Raw genomic sequence first — 19489 nt, 5'->3', positions numbered from 1 at the left:
ATATCACTGACTGTAAGTGGGGGGACAATTTTTTTTTTTTTAGATGGAGACTCGCTCTGTCGCCCAGGCTGGAGTGCAGTGGTGTGATCTCAGCTCACTGCAAGCTCCGCCTCCTGGATTCACGCCATTCTCCTGCCTCAGCCTCCTGAGTAGCTGGGACTACAGGCGCCCGCCACCACACCCGGCTAATTTTTTGTATTTTTAGTAGAGACGGGGTTTCACTGTGTTAGCCAGGATAGTCTCGATCTCCTGACCTCATGATCCACCCGCCTCGGCCTCCCAAAGTGCTGTGATTACAGACATGAGCCACCGTGCCTGGCCAAGTTGGGGGACAATTAACTAGCCTCAAGAACCTCCTCTTGTTTCGGGATGGGGCAGAGTGCTGAGAGTGGACCAGGGGAAGGAGTTGGAAACAACATCCCAGCTCCCCCTCCCAACCTAGATCCCTTTGGCGGCTCTAATTGAGGCCTGTCACAGGGAGAGAAGGCAGCTGCAAATTGCATTCATCAACAAATTACAGCCAATTACAGCCCCAGTCCCAGCCTACTGGGGGTGACATGAGGCCAGTCAAAATCCCTTCTGATTCAGTGATGCCAAAGGTTTTGGGCTGCCAGGGTCACTTTCTGCAATCCAGACCCCGAACTTTATCCTGGGCCTGCACCCTGCCTTCCGACAATCCCTTAGGGAAGATGGGGGCTCCCTCCAACCCTCAAGAAGTCTCCAGGGTGCTTCTCTCAGTCATCACTGAAGTTCATCTAGTGATCTAGGCTGAATTTCTGCTGCTATGCTGCTGCTTTGTTAAGTTATAGACATGTTGGTTTTATTCAAAAGAATACAATGCTTGACAAACTGAAAAATATGGAATGCTTCATCAATTTGCGTATCATTCTTATGCAGGGGCCATGCTAATCCTCTCTGTATCATTCCAATTTTAGTATATGTGTTGCTGAAGCCATTATGTGCTACTGCTGTGCTTTAAGCTGAGTTTTCTCCAGATTTGGTCCTTGGGGGAACTGATTTGCTGGCACTTCAAGGGCCTGCTGAGAACTCTGCTTGTTGGCTTTGGGCCAGCTTAACTCTGCCATCCTTCTGCCCATCCTGACAACATTGGGCCAAAGCTAGGGTGAGGTTAACATGAAACCTGTGGAGGTGTAATGGAAGTGTCACCTCCCAGAAGGGCAGGTATGTGGCCACCCATTCTTGTCCACAGCTGCTTCTTCACTCCCCTCCCTGGAGCCAGCAGCTCTGGTTTCAACAGTGTGATGGTGTGTGTGTGTGTGTGTGTGTTTGCATGCATGTGCATGTGCATTTATGAGACACACCACAGGACATCCACATTGTAGAGACAGAAAGATGGGGAGGGCATGACGCTGGACCTTCTCTGTTTGATCTCAAGTACAAAAGAGCAGCCAAATGCCCTCAAAGAATGTTCTTTTTCTCCCTCTCTTGCTTTTCTCCCCAGGACTCTGGCACTTCTACAAATAGGGCTGTGCCAGAAGAAAAGGAAGTTTCAGCAGTCAGTCCATCCACACTCCCCACCCCCTGAAACAATAATCTCTTCCTCTCTCCCAGCCCCTGTTTGAACTGGGGAGGGGGTAGGGAAAGGAGGCGTTTTTTTCTGTTCCGAAGTTTCTAAGGAAGCCAGTACAGACGCACCCTTCCCCTTCCAGGGAATGTATCCTGTGATGTTTAAGTAGGAGGCAAGCCTTGAGAATGAATTTCTCTTGAACTGTCCTTTCTCCACCACAGGAGGTGGGATGGGTACATGCAGTAAAGGAGAAAGAGTAAGAGAAGGGATTAGGGTCAGATGTCCCCAAGGATATTAAAGCTTTCTGCCTAGGAGAACAGTGGAACTCAGATGACCCATAGGCAAGGAAAGAGGTCAAGGGATGACTCAGTAGCCCCAGCCTCCTGGAGGCTCTTGAAAATATTTACAGTTTCAACCTGATAAACCTTCTCAAGACAGACAAGGCAGGATCCGAGGTAGGAATCCTGGGAAACATAGTGAGACCCCGTCCCTACAAAAAATAATTAGTTGGGCATGGTGGTGTGCACCTGTGGTCCCAGCTGCTAGAGAGTCTGAGGTGGGAGGATTGCTTGAGCCCAAGAGTTCGAGGCTGCAGTGAGCCGTGACCAGGCCACTGCACTCCAGCCTGGACAACAGAGAGAGACGCTGTCTCAAAAAAAAAAAAAAAAAAAAAAAAAAAGAAGGAGAAGAAGAAGACAAAGAAACAGAGAGAAATAAGGCAGGACAAGGTCAGATAAGGATTGAGGCCAGGCCGAGAGTGAGAGCAGAAAGAGGACTGGGTTGCCAAGTGTGGATAACAATCAGGGCTGTGCTTGCCCGGGTCAGCTGGAGCTTCTCTTCTCAGGCTACTCCCTGAGTGGATGCCTTGGCGCTCCACCCAGATTCTTGGTGCTGACTGTGAGTTTTGGCTGCCAATGGCTCTCCATCTCTGGACTTGCCCTTGGCCTAGAGGGCAGCCAATTAGTTGACTGACAGGGGCATAAAAGACCAGCCTCCCTGACTCAGGTGGGATCCTTTCTGTCATGCAGTTGTCCACCAGGGAGCTTCCCACAGGGTCAAGCCAAAACCAGACTCAGCTGTGAAGCACATCCATGCTTCCCCACTCCCTACCCCACCCTGCTTTCCTTCCTCCCTTCTCCTAAGAGCTTGCCCACAATAAACTGTGTGCCCCCCCCAAAATCCCCATCTCAGTCTCCACATCAAGGGAACCAGATCTAAGATACTTCTTTGGGTGCAAATTGCACCTTAGCTCCAGTGCCTAGGATGCTGTGTCAGCCCCTAATCAGCCTTCAGTGCACAATAACGATTTTTTAAAAATGTGTCGGCTGGGCATGGTGGCTCACACCTGTAATCCCAGCACTTTGGGAGCCCGAGGTGGGTGGATCATCTGAGGTCAGTAGCTTGAGACCAGCCTGTCCAACATGGTGAAACCCCGACTCTACTAAAAATACAAAAATTAGCCGGGCCTGGTGGCGTGAGCCTGTAATCCCAGCTGCTCAGGAGGCTGAGGCAGGAGAATCACTTGAATTCGGGAGGCAGAGGTTGTAGTGAGCCCGGATTGTACCACTACACTCCAGCCTGGGTGACAGAGCAAGACTGTCTCAAAAAAAAAAAAAAAAAGAATATTCCAGTCTCTCACTATGAAACTGCAGTAAATAATGCTAAATACTATTCATATTATATGTGATTAATTGAAAGAAGGAGTGATTGGTTGAATTAATGCTCTGGATGGGAGATAAATAGGTGGGGGATTTATTGCAGGACTGCCCCCCCATATACAATCACACATTAACCAGATGTCCATGGCTCATCCCAGTACATCCTGTCTACATATAGGCCACCTGCTTATGTCTGTGCAAAGTCAGGGACAGATAATCCAGTTTGTGGATTATCCAGACCCCCAGCTGGCACGTTCCTCCTCAATATTGCCTCCCTGAACCCTCCCTGTGCTCCAGCACCTTCCTGGGGGTAGAGGGTGGGCAGAGACAGGCAGCAGGGGAGGGGAGGATGATGAAACCTCAGTCTGTCAACACCGTTGCTGCTGCCTCAGCAGTCTGATGAAAGATTAGAAACTATTGGGTAAAATCATGTTAGGAATTTTCTGTGGATTCCAGGTATCTGGGCTCATCATCAAGTAGACAATTAAGAGCTGTTTTTGTGGTGAAAACACCTTGAACAAGGCCAGGAAAATCACCTGCTAAGCAACCAGGTTTGGATCACTGAGAATCATAGTATGATAAGATACCGTCTTAAAATGATTTAAGATATGCAAAGTCCTCTCCTATTCTGAAAGCTTTCCAGGAAAAGAAGTACGTGGATCTTTCAGGTTTTTCAGTCCTTCCTATCAAGAAGGACTTCCTGTAATTTACCTTCCTTCCATACTGTTGCAGTTCTGGTCTGTTTCTCTTTTTTTTTTTGTTTTTGTTTTTAGACAGGGTCTCACTCTGTCACTGAAGCTGGAGTGCAGTTGCAGTGGTTTGAACACAACGACTGCAGCCTCAACCTCCTGGGCTCAAGCAATCCTCTCTCCTTAGCCTCCTGAGTAGCTGGGACCACAGGTGCCACCATGCACGGCTAAGTTTTCTTTTTGTAAAGACAGGGTCTTCTTTAGTTGCCCAGGCTGGTCTTGAACTCTGAGTTCAAGCAATCCTCCCGTCTCAGCCTCCCAAAGTGCTGGGATTACAGATGTGAACCACTGTACCCGGCCCTGTTTCTCTTCTGATTTCAGACAGAAAGGAGAACAAGTGTTTCATTCTTTTACCCGTAATGCTCCTTCCCCCCAAATATGTGGATGCACTATCCACAGAAACAGAATGTGAAGCCGGGTGCAGTGGCTCACACCTGTAGTCCCAGCACTTTGGGAGGCCAAGGTGGGTGGATCCCAAGGTCAGGAGTTCAAGACCAGCCTGGCCAACACAGTGAAACCTCATCTCTACTAAAAATACAAAAATTAGCTGGGCATGGTGGCAGGCGCCTATAATCCCAGCTGTTTGGGAGGCTGGGGCAGGAGAATTGCTTGAGCCTGGGAAGTGGAGGTTGCCGTGAGCCGAGATTATGCCACTGCACTCCAGCCTGGGCGACAGAGCAATACTCCATCTCAAAAAAAAAAAAAAAAAGAAAGAAAGAAACACAATGTGAGCCACATACGTGATTTTAATATTTCTGATAGCCACATTTTTAATGTTAAAAAGAAACAACTGAACCTAATTTTAATTATTTTATGTAACTTATATAAAAAGTATCACTTCAACATATGTATAATCAATATAAAAAGTATTAATAGAAATTTTACATTCTTTTTTCATATGAAGACTCTGAATCTGTTGTGTATTTTACATGTACAGCATATCTCAGTTCAGACCAGCCACACTCCCCATGTTCAATCACCATGTGTGGCTCATGGCTGCCATATTGGACACCACAGGTCTAGAGCTTGGGAGTCCCTTCCCTGACACCTGCCCTACAACCTATTCTTCTGGAGTAGGAGGTAGAGAATGTGAATCCTACATACAGTGGGAGGAGTTGAAGCACAGGAGTGGTGGACAGAGTCTGGGAGTGTCCCAGGCCAGGTAATTACAGGGAAAGGAGGAACAAAACTGTGTCTATTAAACCTCAGACTCAGGCCTTTCCTCCTGAGCAGTAGGTGGAGCCAAGAAAGTGCTCCGAAGCCCACAATGCTCCAGGTCTCTCATTAATCAGAATACTTAATTCTGGCTCCAAGTTGACTTCTTTTCCTTACCTCCTCCAGGAAGCCTTCCCAGCTAAATTCTCCAACCTTAACTGATAGAGACCCTGTCTCTAAAAAAATAAAATAATTAGCTGGGCGTGGTGGCACATGCCAGTAGTTCCAGCTACTTGGGAGGCTGAGATGGGAGAATTGCTTGAAACTGGGAGGTGTAGGCTTCGGTGAGCCAGGATTGTATCCCTGTGCTCCAGCCTGGGTGACAGCAAAACTCTGTCTCAAAAACAAACAAACAAATAAAACAAAACAAAAAAAACCAAAAACAGAGATGAAGAGAGAAAGACTATTAAAGAGCTTCCCATGCCCACCTCGTTCTGAGAACCATAGAAAGTGAACTAGAAAAGATCTGATATGGCCTACTCAATCCCCTCACTTTACAGATGAGTAAACTGAGGCCAGGAGACTAGAAATGGCTTGGCCAAAGTCACAGAAGTTGATGGTCGAGCCAAGTCTGAACCTGTATGTTGCCTTGTGGGTTACTGTTTGGGGCACTGCACAGTCAGACTGGTGGCTCTGTTCCTCCCTCATCGGGCTGGGAGAGTTCCAGAGAGTGAGTAAGCAGTTCTGTCTTCTCTCTCCTTAAGGATAAGAGAGGCATCTGGAATGCAAAGCAGTGGTAATCTTCTAAAAACAAATACAATCAAAAGCACAGAACCTCATTTTCAACAAGCTTTTGAAACCCAGCTGTCCCCCCACCCTCCTCCAAGGGATTTCTCATGAGATTTAACTAATTTAATAGGAGGAGGTGGGGACTGCTAAAGAGATAAGCCCTCCCGCCTTCCCACCTCCTCACTCCACTGAGGAGGGGCGTAGACCCAGGATTTTCCCAGGAGCCTTAACGGCCCACGCAGAAGTCAAGCCCCAAACACTCCAGAGTGACCAAGATATCTGCTACTTCAGGCTTCTGCTTCCTTTTACAAGAGTCCTTGAGCTACAGCAGTTGGTGGGAGTCCCTACATGGGGGTGGGGTGTCTGTATGGGGGACATCCAGGGTTCCACTGCTGCCCAATTCATTCGGGCTGAAGTTTCCTTCTCTGCGTTCCCTTCAGAGCATACACTCTTGGTCTCAGCCTCACTTCCTCCCTAAGCCAAGTCCCAGGAATCTATTTCAGGATTTGTTTCGCCCACTCTGCCTGACGTCTGTGACAAGCTGGGTGCTAGGGAGTCCTCACCATCTGCCCACCACCGCCACCAGCCAGGCAGTCCCAGGTGGCGCTCAATCCTTAGCCCTGGAAAGTGAGCCCAAGCTTACTCGCTATCGCTGCAAATCCTCTGCTGAGTTGCTGGTGATTTTATTCCTTACCTCCCCAAAAGCAAGGGCACATTTACTGGCAGCTCTGGTGAAAAAAAAAAAAAAAAAAAAACAACCAAAAAACATAAGGAGGCCGGGTGCAGTGGCTCATGCCTGTAATCCCAGCACTTTGGAAGGCCGAGCCGGGCAGATCACCTGAGGTTGGGAGTTCGAGACCATCCTGACCAACATGGAGAAACCCTGCCTCTACTAAAAATACAAAATTAGCCAGGCATGGTGGCGCATGCTTGTAATCCCAGCTACTCAAGAGGCTAAGGCAGGAGAATCGCTTGAATCCGAGAGGCGGAGGTTGTGGTGAACCGAGATCGTGCCATTGCACTCCAGCCTGGGCAACAAGAGTGAAACTCCATCTCAAAAAAAAAACAAGAAAAAAAAAAAGCAAGAGCACCATAATGTCTCCCCTACCATATACACACATCTCAGCTTGAAAAAGCCTTGAAATCTGGGGATAGAGGATTAGAAAGCTGAATTAAATTTCCCTCCCACCCAAACTTCTACACAAACACATAAACTTTGGCAATATCTATGAAAACTTTAAATACATATACCCTTTGACACAACAATTGCAACTCTAGGAATATATCTTGTGGGAAAGCTTCCCTAAGTGTACCAAAAAAATATATATGCAAGGAGGACCATGGCTGTGAGCAGACTGTGTATTCAACAAGCAATTTAATTAATTAATGATGGTACATTCATACAATGGAATCTCATGTGGTCATCAAAAAGAATGAGAAAAATCCAGATGGAAGCCTTCCCTTCTGAAGCCCCTCCTCATGAGGGCAAAGATGGCAGTGCTACAATGGAATAATGGCATACATGGAATAATGTCCAAGATATAAATGAGAGAAGCAAAACTGTTTGCTTTATGTCATTCCATGTATGTTCTATAGACATATCTCTTTTGTACATGCAGAGAAAAAAATTCCCAGAAGAATATATAAAAACCTGTTCACAATCGTTAGCTCTAAAGTTAAGATTATAAAGTTTCTTCGTTTTCTTTTTTCTCTTCTTTCTTTCTTTCTTTTTTTTGGAGACAGGGCCTTACTTTGTCCCCCAGGCTAGTGTGCAGTGGCACAATCTCAGCTCACTGCATCCTCGACCTCCCAGGTTCAAGATATCCTCCTGCCTCAGCCTCCTAAGTAGCTGAAACTACAAGCATGTGCCACCATGTCTGGCTAATTTTTGTATTTTTTGTAGAGATGGGGTTTCGCTATGTGGCACAGGCCGGTCTTGAACTCCTGAGCTCAAGGGGTCTACCCGCCTCAGCCTCCCAAAGTGCTAGGATTACAGGCATGAACCACCGTGCCCAGTCTGTTTCTTCATTTTCTTTTCTTTTCTTTTTTGGAATGTTTCATTAAATAAGTTGTGAGATTAGGTTTCTTCATTTTCTAAATTTAAATTTCTTCCACATAGAGATCTATAAGAACTATTACTTTTCCAATGAAGGGGAGAAGATTTTTCTTTTTAAAAAGAAGGAACGGCCGGGCGCGGTGGCTCAAGCCTGTAATCCCAGCACTTTGGGAGGCCGAGGCGGGTGGATCACGAGGTCAGGAGATCGAGACCATCCTGGCTAACATGGTGAAACCCCGTCTCTACTAAAAATACAAAAAACTAGCCGGGCGAGGTGGCGGGCGCCTGTAGTCCCAGCTACTCGGAGGCTGAGGCAGGAGAATGGCATGAACCTGGGAGGCGGAGCTTGCAGTGAGCCGAGATCGCGCCACTGCACTCCAGCCTGGGTGACACAGCGCGAGACTCCGTCTCAATAAAAAAAAAAAAAAAAAGAAGGAACTGGCTGGGTGCAGTAGCTCATGCCTGTAACCCCAGCACTTTGGGAGGCCGAGGCAGGTGGATCACCTGAGGTTAGGAGTTTGAGACCACCCTGGTCACATGGTGAAACCCTGTGTCTACAAAAGTACAAAAAATTAGCCAGACATGGTGGCACGTGCCTGTAATCCCAGCTACTCCAGAGTATGAGGCAGGAGAATCGCTTGAATCTGGGAGACAGAGGTTGCAGTGAGCCGAGATCACACCACTGCACTCCAGCCTGGGTGACAGAGCGAGACTCCGTCTCAAAACAAAAACAAAAACAAAAACAAACACAAACAGAAAACTCTCAGGGTAAAGTAAAAATTTAAAAAAAAAAAAAAGGAACATGGCTGGGTGTGGTGGCTTGTATTGGTAGTCCCAGTGCTTTGGAAGGCCAAGGCAGGAGGATCGCTTGAGGTCAGGGGTTCAAGATCACCCTGGGCAAGAGGGCAAGACCACGTTTCTACAAAAATAAAAAATAAAAAGAATAGGAATATCTAACATGTTCAAAAAGTTTTTTTAAAGGAACAGCGAATACCCTCTTCTGGCTCATCCAGAGGAGGAGGTCCCATGCATCCACCCACAAACTCCCCAACAGATGGCCTTGGAAATGAAGTGCAGCCACACTGCTCACCCTTTCCAGCCGAATGCTGGCCTGGGTCTCCCTTGCCACCCTCACTCCCTCCCTTTCCTCTACTCACTGGCCCCATTCAAAACAGGCTTGTGTTAGAGAACATGCTGTCCTGTGTGCTCCTAGCATTTGGGCAGAACTCAGCACTTCCCAGGCCCTGGTGGAGGTGTCCATCTCAAGAAAGACACGTGGTCAGGATGAAGGCAGGATGGGAACTTCTGGCCAGATTTGAGACCAGACCTCTCCTGGGCTTAGGAGATAAAGCTCTCACTCCCCAGGAAGGGGAGTGGGAGAGTGGAAAGCTGGTCCTTAATCTAATCAAGGAGAGGAAAGAGGGAGGGGGGAATCTGAGCTCTGAGATACTGTGCTCGATCCTTGTCTCCTACCTCCTATCCTCCGCCCTGGGAGTACAAAGAGCTAGCCTGGGAGGAAGGAGCTGGGTGCACTGCTAAGTGGCTGTGTATCCGAGGGCAAATCACTGCCCACTCTGGGCCTTAGGGACTTCTTTCCTTCCTCTGTCTTCCTTGAGCCCTTGCAGCATGGAGAGGACTGGAAAGGGCATGGGAAAGTGGGGGACCACTGCCATCTTGCCCTCCTGATGAGCAGGTCCAGGAAGGGAAGGCTTCCATCTGGATTTTATATTCCAACCTATGCAAGAAGGGGTGGCTGGATGGGGAAGGGCAGTTCAGAAGAAAGCCTCAACTCTGGGGTTGGGCATGGTGACTCACACCTGTAATCCCAGCACTTTGGGAGGCTGAGGCAGGCAGATCACTTGAAGTCAGGAGTTCAGGACCAGGCTGACCAACGTGGTAAAACCCCATCTCTACTAAAAATACAGAAATTACCCAGGCGTGGTGGTGCATGCCTATAATCCCAGCTACTTGAGAGGCTGAGGCATGAGAATTACTCGAACCTGGGAGGTGGAGGTTGCAATGAGCCAAGATCACACTGCTGCACTCCAGCCTGGACAACAGAGCAAAAAAAAAAAAAAAAAAAAAAAAAAAAAGCCTCAACTCTGGAACTCTGGGTCTACAGCAGGTTTCCTTCAACTTCACAGGCATCTAGCCTCAGCCACAACACTCCTGGCCCCCAGGGAAGATCTCCTCAGCACCCATGCCAGGGTCTCGAAGAAATCCTACTTAATAGAGAAGCCAGTACAGGGTAAGTACAACCTCACCCTCCACCCTGATCATGCCTTCATTCCTTGCCCTTGCCCTGAGTTCAAAATGCAGAATATCTGGGCAGGACTGGAGAGTGAGAGGTTCTGATTCTCTCTCCCTCTCTCATCCTACAGACAGGAAGTAATCCCCTCCCAGCTCTCCAGTCCCTTTGATGAGCCAAGGCAGGAGAATTATTCCTAAGCTCCTGACTCTGACCCAGTCACAATTTGTGGCTTTCTACTCAGAATTCCCCAGTGTACCCCTTTCCCCACTACTCTGGCAGAGCAGTTGGCTTCTCCATCTCTCTCTGACACCAGCCCCCATCTTCCTCTAGTACCACTAGCTGGACAGTCAGGCCAGAGGGACTGGGGAAGAACCTGGGACATTCAAAGGCCTACTGTGGACCACAATCCTTGACCACCCCCAGGGCTGGGAATAGGGAAGCAGAAGATACCTGTTCTAAGCAGGTAGGGAAGGAGTGTGGTTGAAAGAGCCAGAATCAGGAGCTGACATCTTGGAGGCCCCTCTGCTAGGGATGGGGGAATACCTCTGCACCTCTTCCCCCAAATCTGGAGACCTAAGTCCACTGAGTGACAAGAAATGAAAATATATCCTTGAAGATTTTAAGACAAAAGAGCATAATCTGGGTGTGGAGGGATGGGGAGGAAAGCTCTCCTGGCAGGACAGAGGGTCATTTCTGGCCAGTTCCTTTCCAGCCTGGACTGGGGCCTCAACCTGTCCCTGGGCTATAGGACTGTGCCCCAGAAAGACTGGGAGAGGAGTCACAGGTGTGTCTGGGGGAGGGGCAGGTAGCACATGTTCCCAGCAGAACCAGCCCAGCAGTTCTGTCAAGCAGGCCCCAGCACTGACGCACACTTGGGCACCCTTCCGGATCAATGCACACCCACCCCCATCCTGCCAGCTACAGGGATGGGGAGGGGACAAAATCTGAGCTTCTGGCAGTGCTGGGTAGGAAGAAGCAAGTTCTTTAGGAAACCTTCCCCAGAAGTGGGGGTTGTTGGCACCTTCTCTTTCTCCCCAGGTCCTTTCATTTGATTCCGAAGGAGACAGAGATGGGGAGAAGCGGGGTGTGGAGAACGCTGAACCTGCTCTGGGGATTCTGTGTTTGCACAAAGAGTGGCGGGGGTGACTGGAGGTCTGGGCAACTGGAAAGAATTGTGCTTGTTTTTTTTTTCTTTAAAATATGGTCTCCCTATGTTGCCCAGTCTGGTCTTGAACTCCTGGGCCCAAGCCATCCTCCTGCCTCAGCCTCCCAAAGTGTTGGGATTACAGGTATGAGCCACCGTGCCCGGCCTTGTGCTTAGCTTTTACTGCTCCTACGCAGAAGATTAAGAGGATCTAAGTGTTCTGTGTTACCAGACATAGCTGGCCCTGGTGCTGGTGAGTAGGGGCACTGAAGCCCTTGCAATGTTAACATTTTATTCCTACAATCACCACAAATATTGGGGGCTTATGTCTTCCCCCTTCTATCTTGGAGGCTGGAGGGTGTATGTCCAGCAGTCCTCTCTGCCACCAAGCACAAACAGCTACTACTTCTGCCCCTCTCATAAGAAGAGCTATCATTCCCAGAGCTGGAAAACTCATGGCTTAGTCACCAGGGCCAGGCTGGCTCAATCCAGCCCAGGCCTTCCCAGCACCAGCCGCTACCATCATGCCAGTGAGCCAGGCAGCAGGATTGAGTACACAGAGGTGACTTAAGGCCAGGGAGGAATTACTTTCCATTCTTACCACCTCCTACAAGGAGGAAAAAAATCAAACCAACCTAAGACTGGGGAAGTGGGGAAGATGGGAACAGAATGGCTCTTCGAGGATTTACCTACATAGACTTAGGTGTCACCAAGGTCAAGAACCTAGGAACAGCTCAGACTAGCAAAATTTGAAGTTAAATCTGCAAGGAGCTGTTGATATCAGGGACAAGTAAGACCCAGAGGATGAGGGGAGGGGTGTTAAATCAGAGAAAAAGGAAGTGATCCCACCCAAAAAACTACAGAGATCAGGCAATAGCTTGAGGGGTTTTCAACTCCCCCCTATAATTTTCACGAGCCATCCCATAACACACAATCTAATTTTTATAAGTGCTTGCTTTGCAAATTCAGCTTCAAGATAAATTTCCCTCCCCCTGCACCACAACCCCAAACAGAAATCTTGAATTGTCTCTGGGACAAGATAAGGAGAGGAAAATGCCCCAGACCAAGGTAAGAGCTACAGTTATCAGTCTTTAATAACTTACAGGCAAATGCTAAAAAACAGTTAATAACAATAATACAGAGGACATACACGGCTTATAAAAAGGGTCATGGATCTACAAATGTGGGAAGGGGTTCTTGGCACTTTCACAAACACAAAAATAAAAACTATGTGACTGGTATCCCTAGAAAAGCAGCTTGGGGAGACTCCCCAGTTGGGGGACAGAGGACGGGGAGATAGTTCTTTCATCCCAAACACATTCTCCAAGCCACTTTCCATCCCCCACCACCCAAAACGCATCCAATTAAAAAGCCAGAGAAGAAAAACAAGAAACAGGGTCGAGGTAGAGTCACAGTTTACATTTACGTCTCCACAGTCCTGCAGCGCCCACTTCTCCAGAGAGGATGAGAGAGAGATGTGCAAAGACATCCCATCTCCCATCCCCACCCTAATGTGGCGCCAAAACAGGACCCCCCATTCTCCTCTCTCCTTCACTGAGGTGGACAGGTCCTGCACCCCAGTCTGACTGAGAGGTCACAGGCTGGCCCCACCCTGCTGTCCAAGTGTGCAGACCCCTACCAGGTGGGGGGAAAAGGAGGGGGGCTCGGGTCACCGTCTCTTCTTGCCACCCCGAGCTGCCTTCTTCCTCTTGAGAATCATCTCATAGAGGCGCTCCAGGCCCTGCTGCAGACCCAGACCGTCCACAGCGCTGCAGCCTTGCACATGAGTGAGAGTGGCGGCTGCGAGCTCTCGGACTGCCAGCCTCTTCTCCACCTCAGCAGCGCTCAGTGCCCCGGGCTGGTCCTGCTTGTTGGCCAGCACCAGCACTGGCACGCCCTGGTTGTCGGAGGCCCGGCTGATTCGGTGCAACTCCACCTTGGCCTCCTCCAGCCGCTCGGCCTCCGCAGCGTCCACCACAAACACCAGCCCGTCTGTCCGGCGGGTGTAAGAGCGCCACAGTGGTCGCAGCTTCTCCTGCCCCCCGACGTCCCACACTTGGAAGGTGATGCCGCGCGATCCCGCGAGGGGCACCCGGATCTTCTCGGTGTTGAAGCCTTTGGTGGGGACACTCTGGACAAACTCCTTGAACTTGAGGCGGTAAAGGAGGGAGGTCTTTCCAGCAGAGTCCAGCCCAATGACCACGACATGCAGGGCTTGGAAGTGGGGCAAGAAGGAGGAGGCAGTGGGCGCCATCTCAGTCAAGTGGTTCCCCATAGTGAACTAAGGCGCCTAGTAGAGGCAGGGAGGCCTTGAAATTGAAGGTTCCAGGGAGCACAGCTGGGTTATCTGAACCAATAAAAGGTCATGGGAGAAAAAGGAGACGTTTAATATACACACAAGAGCTGCAACTTCATGATCCCTTCCTAAATCAGCCGCCCATCCTTCCTTTTTAAAATTCCTTTCCTTTCCTTTTTTTTTTTTTTTTTTTTTAAGGTATAACAGAGGTGTTTCCCCACTCCCTAGGGGGTCGTGAGGGGGGCCATGGACCTAAAGAGACTTCCAGGTCCTGGGCCACTCAAGTGGGGGGTGAGGGCTCGATCCTAGAGCCTCTTCTCAGAGCTTCTGGCGCCATCCCCCAGGCAAGATCCCCGCGGGAAGGGGGAAGTCGGCAGTGCCCCAAACTAAGAGTTAGGGTGCAGACGCTGAGACCGGAGATTGAGTGCGGCTCCCACCCGCCCTCAGCAGCCCCAAGCCGTTGACACAGTGCCCTTCCTTACTCTGCGACCCCCGGCCCACCGCCCCACGACACTCCCCTGGCCGCCAGTCCTCGTTCGATAGCGGACCCCAGCTCCAGCGGCCCCGCAGCGGCGCCGCCTCAGCACGGTCTGCAGTGTCCGTTTACCTCTCGTGAGCCGCGCTCTCCTCGTGCCTTCCCGGTCAAACACCGCAGCCGCCCCGCGAAACCCCTGCGGGTACCCAGCGCACCTCCACCGCAGCCTCTGCAGAGCCTGCCTAGGGTTCGGCCTTAAAAACCCGCGTGTGACGTCACAAGGCGCGGACCAACCAGCGGCGGCGGGGCGGAGCGTGGAGCTACGAGCGCTGCATCCCCCACCACACGCGGAGGGACGCTTGCTCAATCCGTGGCTGCTCTATTTGACCTTTTCTACCACATTCTAATATTTGGAATTAAACCTGGAATTAATCTGGAACGGAGGGTGGGAGGGGCGAAAGGAACGTGGCTGGCAACGTTTGACTCGGGAGGAAAGATATGAATACCCTAATATTCGCACTACCATCGCATCCCCCTCCATCAGGCAGAGATACCACCCGACATGGACACTCCTTCGGCCAAAGGATCTACTCGGAGAGGCTGACAAGCCTTTCTCCTTTATCTTTCATAATTCAATTGTCAAACCTGTGTGAACCTAGAGCCCCATAAAACAGCTGCTTCATAGTGGTAAGCCCATTATCTACAATAGCCTGTTAGGGACTGTTGTCTGCCTTTTACAGATAAAAGGGTTGAATGACTTTATCTAAGGTTACACTCAACAGTATGTTTAGGCGCAGTGGCTCATACCTGTAAACTCAGCACTTTGGGAGGCTGAGGCAGGCAGATCACATGAGCTCAGGAGTTCCAGACCAGCCTGGACAACAGGGTGAAACCCCGTCAGTAGGCCGGGCGCGGTGGCTCAAGCCTGTAATCCCAGCACTTTGGGAGGCCGAGGCGGGTGGATCATGAGGTCAGGAGATCGAGACCATCCTGGCTAACACGGTGAAACCCCGTCTCTACTAAAAAATACAAAAAACTAGCCGGGCGAGGTGGCGGGCGCCTGTAGTCCCAGCTACTCGGGAGGCTGAGGCAGGAGAATGGCGTAAACCCGGGAGACGGAGCTTGCAGTGAGCTGAGATCCGGCCACTGCACTCCAGCCTGGGCGACAGAGCGAGACTCTGTCTCGAAACAAAACAAAACAAAACAAAAAACAGTGTGTTTATTGGGCTGGGCACGGTGGCTCACACCTGTAATACCAGTAGTTTGGGAGGACGAGGTGGGCGGATCACCTGAGGTCAGGAGTTCCAGACCAGCCTGGCCAACATGGTGAAACCCCGTCCCTACTAAAAATACAAAAATTAGCCGGGTGTGGTGGCGGGCGCCTGTAATTCCAGCTACTGGGGAGGCTGAGGCAGGAGAATCGCTTGAACCCAGGAGGCGGAGGTTGCAGTGAGCTGAGATCATGCCATTGCACTCCAGCCTGGGCAACAGAGCAAGACTCCGTCTCAAAAAAAAAAAAAACAAAAACAGTGTATTTATTGACCTCATTCATACTGTGTGCTCTGAATGAGACAGAGAGATGGTAGAGAAATAGAGAATGTCTCGGCTGTAGAACCAGGCCTCAGAGGGCTTAAGACTTATGACTGGCAGTGACAGAATGAGACAGCACATGTATTGAGTCTTTGTAAATCATGAGATAGCACTTGTAGGATTTCAGAGGAGAGACAGAATGTGTCAACTGGAAGCTTCTGGAAAGGTTTATAGACTTTCTTTAGCCCTATCTAGGACTGGTTAGGAGGGGCACAGGAATGAGTGGGGTCTCCCCAGCCACTGCAGCCTGCTACAGTCTGGGCAGCCCTGAAAGGAAGGAGATGCCACAAAGGGGCAGTGTGACCAAAAGGACAACAGGGATTAGGTGGGGGAGGGGAGAGGGCAAATCAAAGAAGAATGAAATTGTAGATTGTAACTTTATGTATTTATGTATTTATTTATTTTTGAGACGGAGTCTTGCTCTGTTGCCCAGGTTGGAGTGCAATGGTGTGATCTCGGCTCACTGCAACCTCCGCCTCCCAGGTTCTAGCAATTCTCCTGCCTCAGCCTCCCGAGTAGCTGGTATTATAGGCATGTGCCACCACGCCCAGCTAATTTTGTACTTTTAGTAGAGATGGGATTTCTCCATGTTGGTCAGGCTGGTCTCAAACTCCTGACCTCAGGTGATCCACTTGCGTTGGCCTCCCAAAGTGTTGGGATTACAGGCGTGAGCCACTGCACGTGGCCAGTTATAACTGTAATATTCCTATTTTTGCCTGGAGGTTGGATTATTTTATTTATTGTGTAATTCAGTATTAACCTTTTTAAGGGCTATATGTGAGAGGGATTGGAAAAAGGAGAAGGGAAGTCATTGCCAGACAGCAGGGCCCAGCCTTTTCCTGCCCACCCGCCTCAATCAAGTGCTGATAAATAAGCTTCCCATCTGTTTGTCACCAGCATGCCTTGCCACCTCCTTCTTCCCCCCTCCACTACAAAACCAGCCACCTGGTTTCCCCAGCAATGCAGGGAGCCTCCCCAAATCCCTAAAGACCTCAGGAAATTAGTCTAAGACCTTAGGAAATTAGTTTGTTACACCCCAAGTTGGAGGGTGACAGGTTGCAGCAGCAGCTAATGTACAGGAGACAGAGCTGAGCATGGTGAAGTTAGGAGAGGGGAAGACGGAACAGGCCCAGCAGTTGAGAACCACTGCACTGTTGAGTGGCCACTGCATGCTAGGCTCTGGTCTAGGAACTTTGCTTACTTTTCCTTTTTTAATACACAAGTCAAGCCCATGAAGTAAGTATGGTTAGTCTAAAAAGAAGAAACTGAAGCACAGAAAGGTTAGGTAATTTGTTGAAGGTCGTCCAGCTAGAAACTGGCCAAACATGGCTTTGAACAAATTTGCAATGGCTATGAGACTGAAAACACACAGAAACTGAAAACACACAAGTTATCTTGTTTCTTCCACAATCTTTGAAGATTTCTTTAACATGTAAAGAAATGAATACCCTAATATTCGCTTCTTTGAAGCTTCTTTAACATGGTTCCTATAATATATCTTGGGACTCACACCCAAGATATAAATTGTCACTTATCTGATAAAGGAAATGAAACTGACAATCCTACCCCACCCTTCCGTCTTTCATGTTTGCCAGAGAAGGTGTTAATGAACAAATGGGAAGGCGAAGGTGGGGCTGGGGAGGGGTAAAGAAAGGGGCCCAGCTCGTCCAGGCATCACTAAGCTATGGGCCTACACTAATCCCTGCAGAGAACATCTGAACATTTGTACATTAAGCAATTATTATTTTTTGAACGATACAGAGATTAGCATGGCCCCTGTGCAAGGATAACATGCAAATTCATGAAGCATTCCATATTTTATTTTTTTCAAAATTAAAATACAAATGCTTTTTTTTTTTTTTTTTTACAGACAAGGTCTCACTCTGTCACCCAGGCTGGAGTGCAGTGGCGAGACCATAGCTTGCTGCAGCCTTGAACTCTTTGGCTCAAGAGATCCTCCGCCTCAGACTCCCGAGCAGCTGGGATTACAGGCGCGTGCCACCACATGTGGCTAGAGAACTACTTTAGATTAGTGGAAGAGTGTGCAGGAGAACCTTTCAAAGAGGTGACGCTGAGCCAAAGTTTAAGTGACACTGAGTCAGATAAGCATCATTCTTCCTCAGAGTTGTCTCCTCCACCAGACTAAGTGATCAAGGGCAGCAGCTGGTTCTTATCTGTAGCTCTACCATGCCCAGCACCATGCGTGGCACACATAGGCAGTCAGAAAATCTTGTGTGAATTAATGAATGCATGATGGAAAAAATGTACTCAGAGGGCTCCCTGAGTATGAGAACCAATCCTCCACCCTTAGCATGGGAGTTTCCTAGCCTGGGGTCCTTGGGCCCTTGGGAGTTCTGTTGATACTGGGTTGGCCAGGAATTCCTACAAACCCTGCATTTTCTAGGCAGTGTCTAAGTAGTATAGAACTCTCAGGCCTTTGTTGGAGAGAAGGAACTTAAAGGAGAAAAACAGGGACCAAAGATGGGGATGACACTGGAGACAGAGGTTGCCCTCAGGGCATGCTGGAACACTGGACTGAGAGTCAGTGCATGAGTCCCATCCTTCCATCCCTCATAAAAGAGTGGCTTGAAAAAGTAAAAAGTCACTTCTGGCAAGGCGCAGTGGCTCACGCCTATAATCCCAACACTTTGGGTGGCTGAGGCGGACAGATCACCTGAAGTCAGGAGTTCAAGACCAGCCTGGCCAACATGGTGAAACCCCGTCTCTACTAAAAATACAAAAATATTAGCAGGGCGTGGTGGCGCACGCCTGTAGTCCCAGCTACTCGGGAGGCTGAAGCAGGAGAATAGCTGGAACCGGGAAGGCGAAGGTTGCAGTGAGCCGAGATTGTGCCACTGCACTCCAGCCTGGGCGACAGAGCGAGACTCTGTCTCAATAAAAAAAAAAAAAGAAAGAAAGAAAAAGAAAAGGAAAAAAAAGTCACTTCCCCGCCTGGGAGCCTCGGTTTCCTTATCCTGTAATGAAGGGCTTTAGGTGTCTCCAGGTCCTTTACCCGTAATAGTCCATGCTCCGAAGTAAGGGAGGGTAGGAGGATGGGTGGAGCTTGCCTAGGAAGTGGCTGAGAACATCTTTGTCTCTGTAGCATATTAGCCAAGTACCTGTCTTCGTAAACAACCGAGGGAAAGAGGAGTCTGCAGGAGTAGGGGGTGGGGTGGGGGAATGGACGCCACGGAGCAGTTATCAGCTCGGGAATCACGAAGGCCCATGTTTCAATCCCAGTTCTGTTTCCTTATGAACAAAATGGAGAAAACCCAGCCTATCGCTAAGTATGAGTGTGGGACAAAAATGTGGGATACCCTTCTCCCCAACCAGGAGCTCTTTCCCTGGCAACCACCCCAAAATCAAGTCCCAGGGTGGAGTCAAGGGCTAGAAATAAGTAGATGCTGCCCCCTGGTGGATATATTTGTCACTGCCTGATTGGTGAAGAAAAGCGGAGTCGTCCGGGATGAAGTTATTCACGGTCCTTGGTCGGCTCCCGAAGTCTCCTTTCAGACAGGGCCTTTCCTACAGTTTCAGGTTGGAGGTAGAAAATACACCCTCTTCAAGTTTTTAGTGTGTGAGTGATACCAAATTAAAATGAACACTATTTGAGCAGAAACTCTAATTTTGATGACATTTTCCATTTATTTACAGAGGGTCTAATAGGTCCAGGGAACACTGACTGAGGAAGGCAGGAGAGGGCTGCAGGGTGGGGAAGATTTTTTATTTTTTATTTTTCTGAGACAGGGTCTTACTCTATGGCCCAGGCTGGAGTGCAATGGTGTGATCTCAGCTCAC

General features: G+C 49.3%; 1 protein-coding gene, 1 non-coding gene and 1 pseudogene across 2 annotated transcripts; 1 reads left to right on the top strand and 2 right to left on the bottom strand.

Annotated features, from left to right (window-relative positions):
- Positions 1 to 852: 852 nt before the first annotated feature.
- Positions 853 to 956, bottom strand: LOC116272504. Its single transcript, XR_004181174.1, has one exon. It is a non-coding gene; the product is annotated as a U6 spliceosomal RNA (small nuclear RNA).
- Positions 957 to 12204: 11248 nt separating this feature from the next.
- ARL4D (ADP ribosylation factor like GTPase 4D) lies at positions 12205 to 14634 on the bottom strand. The gene is made up of 2 exons (XM_003913133.5): positions 14234 to 14634; positions 12205 to 13677 (listed from the first exon to the last, which is right to left on the bottom strand). Exon 2 carries the CDS (start codon positions 13603 to 13605, stop codon positions 13000 to 13002), a length of 606 nt encoding a protein of 201 aa, XP_003913182.1. The 5' UTR covers positions 13606 to 13677; positions 14234 to 14634; the 3' UTR covers positions 12205 to 12999.
- A 2778-nt stretch (positions 14635 to 17412) lies between these two features.
- On the top strand, positions 17413 to 17512 carry LOC116272507 (annotated as a pseudogene).
- The last annotated feature ends 1977 nt before the right edge of the window (positions 17513 to 19489 follow it).

This window comes from Papio anubis, unplaced genomic scaffold (assembly GCF_008728515.1).
Source record: "Papio anubis isolate 15944 unplaced genomic scaffold, Panubis1.0 scaffold118, whole genome shotgun sequence".
Lineage (NCBI taxonomy): Eukaryota > Metazoa > Chordata > Mammalia > Primates > Cercopithecidae > Papio > Papio anubis.
This window is presented reverse-complemented; position numbering and strand designations above follow the sequence as displayed.